The sequence below is a fragment of the Triticum aestivum genome, chromosome 5A (assembly GCF_018294505.1).
Source record: "Triticum aestivum cultivar Chinese Spring chromosome 5A, IWGSC CS RefSeq v2.1, whole genome shotgun sequence".
Taxonomy (NCBI): Eukaryota; Viridiplantae; Streptophyta; class Magnoliopsida; order Poales; family Poaceae; genus Triticum; species Triticum aestivum.
Window position 1 is genome coordinate 538,594,162 of NC_057806.1, and position 6,846 is coordinate 538,601,007.

The window sequence follows — 6,846 nt, forward strand, 5'->3', positions numbered from 1 at the left end:
TCAACTTTTCTGTAGACGTTTAACATTTTTCAAATGCCTGATTAATTTTTTTCAAAACATTATGTAAAGTATATTTTTGTAATATATATCTTTAGAATATTTGGAATCGTAAAAAAAGGTAAAAAAAATTCAAAAAGTAAAACAACAGAAACAAAAACGAGGCACTGGAGTTCCGTTTAATGGGCCGGCCCATACGCTCGGTCGACTGCGAGGCGGAAGTTCGTCTCGCTTAACGCGAGACATAGTCGCGCCCCAGAAATCCAGGCCTGTTGTACCGAAACGGAGGAGGGCGTCTCTCTGCTCCGTCGCCGATCTCGCCTCCGCCGCGAATCCCCCGAAACCGCGAGCAGATTCGCGCCGGACTCGCGACGATTTTTGATGAGATAAGCCCCCGGCCACCTCGGGGTTCGCGATGCTGCGGAAGGCGGCCGTCGGGTTCCTCGCCTGCCTCGTGCTCTACCTCGCCTTCTCCTCCTACCCCCGTAGCCAGGTACGGCTCGCGCACTTCCCCATTCCGGGAGCTTCCAATGGTTGGTTGGTCTGGTCCGGTTGTGCCTTAGAAACAGGCCTGAATCTGGTGCGGCCGTTCCGTGCTTGGTAGTTCAGTCTCGTAGGGAGTGTCGATAAGGCGGAATCGGACTGGATCTTCCTGCTCCATTCTCAATGTGCATGTCTGTACCTAGTCCATTCATTGCCTTGTTGGTAGCGGCTTCGTGATGCGGACATTTTTCCTTTTCATGACTACCGCGACTGCCTTGTTGCTAGCAGTGACTAGCCAGGTGATGAACTGATGATTCAGGATTACAGAACATTTACCATTTTTTTCCTTTTCATGTTGGACAGAGGGCTGCATATGTTCAGTTACCAGCAGTTACTCACAGGGTATACCTGGACGTGGAAATTGATGGCCAAAATATAGGTATATCCTTCTTTCATAACATCATTTTTCTTCTGATGTCACGCTGTACTTTGCATTGTAACAGCACATATTCTTAACAACCATTTTCTGGCTGCCCTAATTCTTGTCTGGCCTGTTGTTACAGGTAGAATTGTCATTGGTCTTTATGGGGAAGTTGTGCCAAAGACAGTTGGTATTTTCACACCCTCTGTCTCTCTTTCTACTCATGCTTATATTTTCCTATTGAAGCATATAACTCTTTGGGGGTAACGACCTAGTCAAAGATTGCATGGTTATCCTGTTGTGAAATAAAATCTTTCGTACAAAAAAGTTATTTATGCTGAGGTCTTGTGCTCCTTGTTAGATACTATAAAATGGCGAAAACTGGAAATTGATTGGATGGTCATTGTTCTCAGTAGTTTAGTGGAGGAAGACTGATGTGTAGATGCATGCCTACACCCCAACCTTGTCTGCTTGTTTGCAACTTTCCATTCATTTTGTTAAGATGTCTGTGGTTGTTAATAATGAAAAAGAGGCGTCAACAGATGAACTATCCTAAATATCTTCCACCTTTCAAATATCTTGCCAAAGGAACAGTTTAGTAATATATAGGAATACTATCTTTCACTTATGAAGTTTATTTTCGGTACTGATATTTTTTATTCCTGCATTTTGCAGAAAATTTTAGAGCCCTTTGTACAGGTATTGTTCTTCCTTGAATTGTTTGCATGCTGTCTTACTTGATTTCCTTGAGGTGATTTTTCATATTGTACTTTGTTCATTATTGCAGGTGAAAAGGGTGATGGGCCCAAGGGTAAACCTCTTCACTATAAAGGAACACCATTTCATCGAATCATCCCAGGTTTCATGATTCAGGGTGGTGACATAGTTAGAGGTGATGGGAAAGCACGCGAATCTATATATGGAGGCACCTTCCCAGATGAGAATTTCAGTGTGAAACATACACATCCAGGTCAGATGTGCAACCAGGGATTCCTTTTTTTCGGTTCAGTTTTAACTTTGCCTTTAGTTATATACCAACTTAGTAACACACTTATGTTCTACTAGTTAATTGCCCATGTGTTGCCGCGGGGCCATATATTTTCACTGGTTCAACACTAATCATGTTAGACATATGCTTTAAGGATTCTCGTGCACATCAAACAACATTGTCAGCTTTTACCGTTAAATCCCCATTCTTTTTCCTGCATCGACTATGCCGACCTCCCCATTGCAAGCTCGTGATTAATAGTCGATGGCACATCCGTCTCACAATCCCCCAATTCTCCCACACCCACGCTTCGAATTTCAAACTTATAACCATGCAGTTGTGTTAAAATAAGTCAGATCATGAATCAGTTAGTACAATATTTACAAGAAAGAAAACAAATGATTTGCATAATAACTACGTGTGAGGGTTAAAGGAGTTTGACTTCTTTTTGCATGCTGCACTGTTAGCGCCACACACTTTTATGTTGTTCATTCTCGCCAAGGTCCGTACTTGAATTCATCACAGTAGCATGTGTTCTAACTATTGTTCTGTTCGTACTTGAATTCATCAGACTGTTACAAACCTTAACAATTCTCCCCAGGCCATTGATGCATATAAGCACATAAGTGCTAACTATTGTTTTGTCAATGAAGGTGTTACAATAGCATGTGTGGCACTCATGTCTTAGTCATACTGCCGAGACGGTAATACAGAGAAATAGGTGCAACAATCCAATACAGGGAAATCAGTAACAATCGAATACAATGGAAACAACACAACAAAGATGAAGCTATTAAGAAATACACATATAAACATGAAAGTATTATCACAAAAGTCACCATGCAGGTACAATTCACTAAAAAAAGGAACTAAAAGATCTGTTTGTACTGAAAATAGGTGCCTCACCATACTGTACATGCGAAATTCAAACATGCACATATCCAATAATCAGTTCTGAATAGATTGTTTCTAACCTTAATAATGTAATTGCTCCAGCTTGTATATCATTCTTTTGATATTAGCTATGCAAGGTTGAGAGAGTTTCTCAAATGTAGGCCCGTATGCCTGGGAATTGTGACCCCAACATAGTTTTGAAACAAAGGCAGGATAATGTACAAAATAAACCATGTCATGTCTAACTCAACAAATCAACAATAAATGATGGCCACAATATGCGATGTCTTTTCTCCAGCTCCAAGGTCTCCACCATCCTCCCATTGTTCACTTCACCTAAATCCAAATTAATTTAGTATTTTCACACACACGAATTATATCTTAATGAATCGGGTAAATGGAGGAAGAACTTGGAAAATGGAGAATAGAATGATATGTAATCGGTTCTTTATGAAAAATACAACAATGTTGCCTTATATAATCAACTAATTCGTGTACCAACTGCTGTAGCAACTCTAAGAAAAAATAGCAACGATAAGGACAAGTGCTCTCCAAGCTAAAGTGCAGCAAAACAAGATCTAAAGTACAAATGATGTTTTTTCTGCGCTCTAATGAAAACACAGATAAAGATGCAACCTAGGACCTAAGCAAGCATGAACGGATCAGAGAGGTACGAGGCGGAGAAAGATTGGCCAGGCTTACACAAAACTAACCCACCCAGGGAGTTGGGTAGAACAAGGTTGGCAGGAATGAACGGATGGGTAGGGAAAGTATCGGGTCCTCCCAGCCTTGAATCCAGATGTGAATAGTGTCAGTGTTGCTTTTTTTTTTTACACTATTCATGCTAGATTTCACATTTTTGTTTCTCAATTTGCGTTTCGATTTTGGACCTGAAATTTTTAGGGGTTTTAGTCACATTCATTGTGAACATTCACATTTTTTCCGGAATTTTTTGAAACATTTAAAAATGTTTTTTTTTACATTGGAGCACCGGGAGTACCTCAAGGTTGGGAGCACCCGATACTTTCCCCGGATGGGTAGCCTGGGCGTTGTCCTCCTCTGGGACTATGAGCTAATGCGAAGCTCACTTATTTATCTTGGTGCTTCCGGATCTGTCCTCCCTCCTATTCTCCATACTGAATTCCCTTCTCCTTTCCTCTGCACCATTGAGACCGACTTTTCTGTGAAGTTTAATTAACAGGAGAGTCCAGTACAATGAAAAATCAATATCTTTGGAGAAATTGTAATACGAGCAGAATAGCTGATATTAGTAGCTTTTGCAAAATCTCACAAGCAACTTCAATTCAAGGGACCAATTTTTGACGTGCATATGCGCATATACATGGGAATGCTAATAATTTCTTTGAAAGAAGTTATAATAAGTTGATAATTTTTAAGAGCATGAATTCAATCTCCCGTCATCAGGATGTTGCCTCGCACAATGTGAGCAAGAAGATTATATCTTTTGAAATAACTAATCCATAACATATGCAGTAATTTTATAACAAAATCACATGAAAATTGCATCTACCAACTGAATGAGGCTTATACCACACGTACAAGGCAGTATACATACTCTGGCATTTATCGAGCAGCTAGTATTCATACAGTGACCAGCATCGTTGAAGCAAGGCAATCTGTACGTGGATGGGCGAGGATCTTGAGAGCCGGCTGCCGTTAGGGGTGGAAGGCCGCCAAATCGATTAACTTCCATGATGTGCTGCCATCGTCTAAGCAACTATGGAAACGGTGACCATGGCCGTAGCTAGCGAAGGCGGGCTCATACACGGGTAGGGGGGAGGGTACAGCAAGGAGGAGGGGGCGTGGTGGTGATGGTGGGCGATGGGACTGCTAGGATAGATGAGGAGGCAGGAGATGCGCCGTGGATGGCGTGGGAGGAGATGTAGGAGGTGGAGGAGATGGTTTGGAGAAGGGATGGCGGGCCGTGGTGGTGGTGGAGGGATGTGAGGGTTGGGAGGCTGCAGGGAGAGGAGGCATGTGAGGCGTCGGGAGTGGACGACGCCGGCGGTGGCCACCGCCAGAGCGGAGCTCCATGGCTGGCTGGAGGTGGAGTGATGGGGCTGCACGAGAGTGAAGGAGGGGTTTTGTGCAAAAGCATGGAGCGGAGTGGCGGGTGTCTCTCTGTAAAAGTGCCACAGCTGGCTTGGCATATGTTGGATGTAGATCTGACGGTCGAAATCGATAGATGTCAGACACAACATCACGACCAACTGATTCCTTTTTAGGAGTAGAGATGAAGACAACTACCATCTATTTTGTGACCGCCACTGGCGAAGTTCCTACATAGGCTATCTTTATTATTTCGTCTGTCCTCCGTAAGTGCTGGCGTATTGCATGAGGCTCTGAACTATTTGTTTGAGATTGTCTCAGAGACTCAGATAAATATTATCTACAGAGCTCCCTCACACTTTTAGCATTAAAGCAAACGTACCAGAGAAAAAGGAAATGCTGTCTCCTTAGCTGAGGCAACTGTCTTCTCAGCCTCAAGCCGACCAAGCAGATTGAACTGGGGCCTTGGTGCATCACTGAAGCTGGTAAACACTACATCTGGCGACGAAGCAAGTTCCAATGAGACAGTAGTGTAAAACCTTGATCCTTGAGGGCCACATGTAATGTCCACGAGCACCTTTGGGTGTACTAATGCACTAGTACGCCTGCAAAATCCCGTTTGCTCCTAATTTTTCAGCCCTCATATGGCAAGATTGACCACTACATTACACAATTGAAAGTACGCAAAATACACCTAGTGGGGTTTCTCAGTGTTAAACTTAAAAGGTACATTCTGGCATAGATGAGTACTGAAAATAGAGCTGGAAGTGGGTGTGTGTATGATTGTGTGCATCACTACACTAAGTTACGTGGTGTTTGTTCTTCAATATTCTTTCGGCATGTTCTGCCTTGTTTTAAATACCTCGTAATGTGAATACCCTGTTTCTGAAATTGGAGTTACCTTGTGATCTTGCAGGTGTTGTTGCTATGGCAAATTCTGGAACTGATTCCAACGGATCCCAGTTCTACATAACCACAATCAAGACAGGCTGGTAAGCTCGATTACACCATATGTCTGCACTCAACTTAACATTGACCAATCTACGACTTCTGAAATGGCAAGCGCTGCAGGTTGGATGGGGAGCATGTGGTCTTTGGCAGGGTGATTCAGGGAATGGATTATGTCTACGCCATTGAAGGGGGCGCAGGCACTTACAACGGCAAGCCGAGGAAGAAGGTGCTGATCACTGACTCTGGTGAGATACCCAAGGAGAAATGGGGCGAGGAAGCAGACTGAGTCATAGCCTAGTGCTAGAAAGGGGTTGATGCCTTTCCACCCACCCAGGTTCAAGGCATAGTGATTGCAATTTGGGTTCGTTGTACCAATTATACCGTAGGGGCCTCCCTTATAGTCTTTCTGTCAAAATGAAAACGGGGCGACTGAAATTCAGTAGGCTGCTTGGCCTACTCTGTTGCCTACGGATTTTGACACCGCGCGCTTTCGCGACCGGTTTTCTTCGCACACCAGCTGTGCTTCGGGCAGAGTTCTGAATATTGTACATTGTAGCCAGCGTATCGCATGCCAAAACCTACTTGTATCTTTTTTTGCGGGGTAAAACCTACTTGTATCTGATTAGTAGTGATATCCATATTACGCTAGGGATTTTTTTTTTTTGCGGTTGCTAGGGAATTTTGTTGCTGGATCTACCTACCCCTAGCCTATGCAGTAAAATGCCAAACGGATGACCAGAGTCCATTGAGGAACCAGATTCGACCACATGACCCTTCTTTGGCTCTGAAATGATTGTCTTGTCTTCAGACAGGTTTATCTAGGGCACATCTAAGTGATTCAATCAAGCTAGAAAGAAAAAGAAAAAAAATAAAAGAAAATGCTTGCATGAATCTTAGCGTAAAATTAATGACATAGGATTTTTTTTGAAATAGATGTGCAATACTTATAGCATATTTAGATGTGCTTTAGCAAAACTGTTGTTTTTAACTGAAGTTGAGTCCAGAACTATCGATTGAAGCAGAGTGAAGGCTTCTTGTTTGA

The 6,846-nt window shown here is 42.9% G+C and overlaps 1 protein-coding gene across 1 annotated transcript; it reads left to right on the plus strand.

Moving 5' to 3' along the window:
- Positions 1-237: 237 nt before the first annotated feature.
- On the plus strand, positions 238-6,429 carry LOC123104603 (peptidyl-prolyl cis-trans isomerase CYP21-1). Its single transcript, XM_044526477.1, has 7 exons — positions 238-490; positions 844-919; positions 1,044-1,091; positions 1,577-1,600; positions 1,689-1,871; positions 5,770-5,845; positions 5,925-6,429. Exons 1-7 carry the CDS (start codon positions 413-415, stop codon positions 6,088-6,090), a joined length of 651 nt encoding a protein of 216 aa, XP_044382412.1. The 5' UTR covers positions 238-412; the 3' UTR covers positions 6,091-6,429.
- The last annotated feature ends 417 nt before the right edge of the window (positions 6,430-6,846 follow it).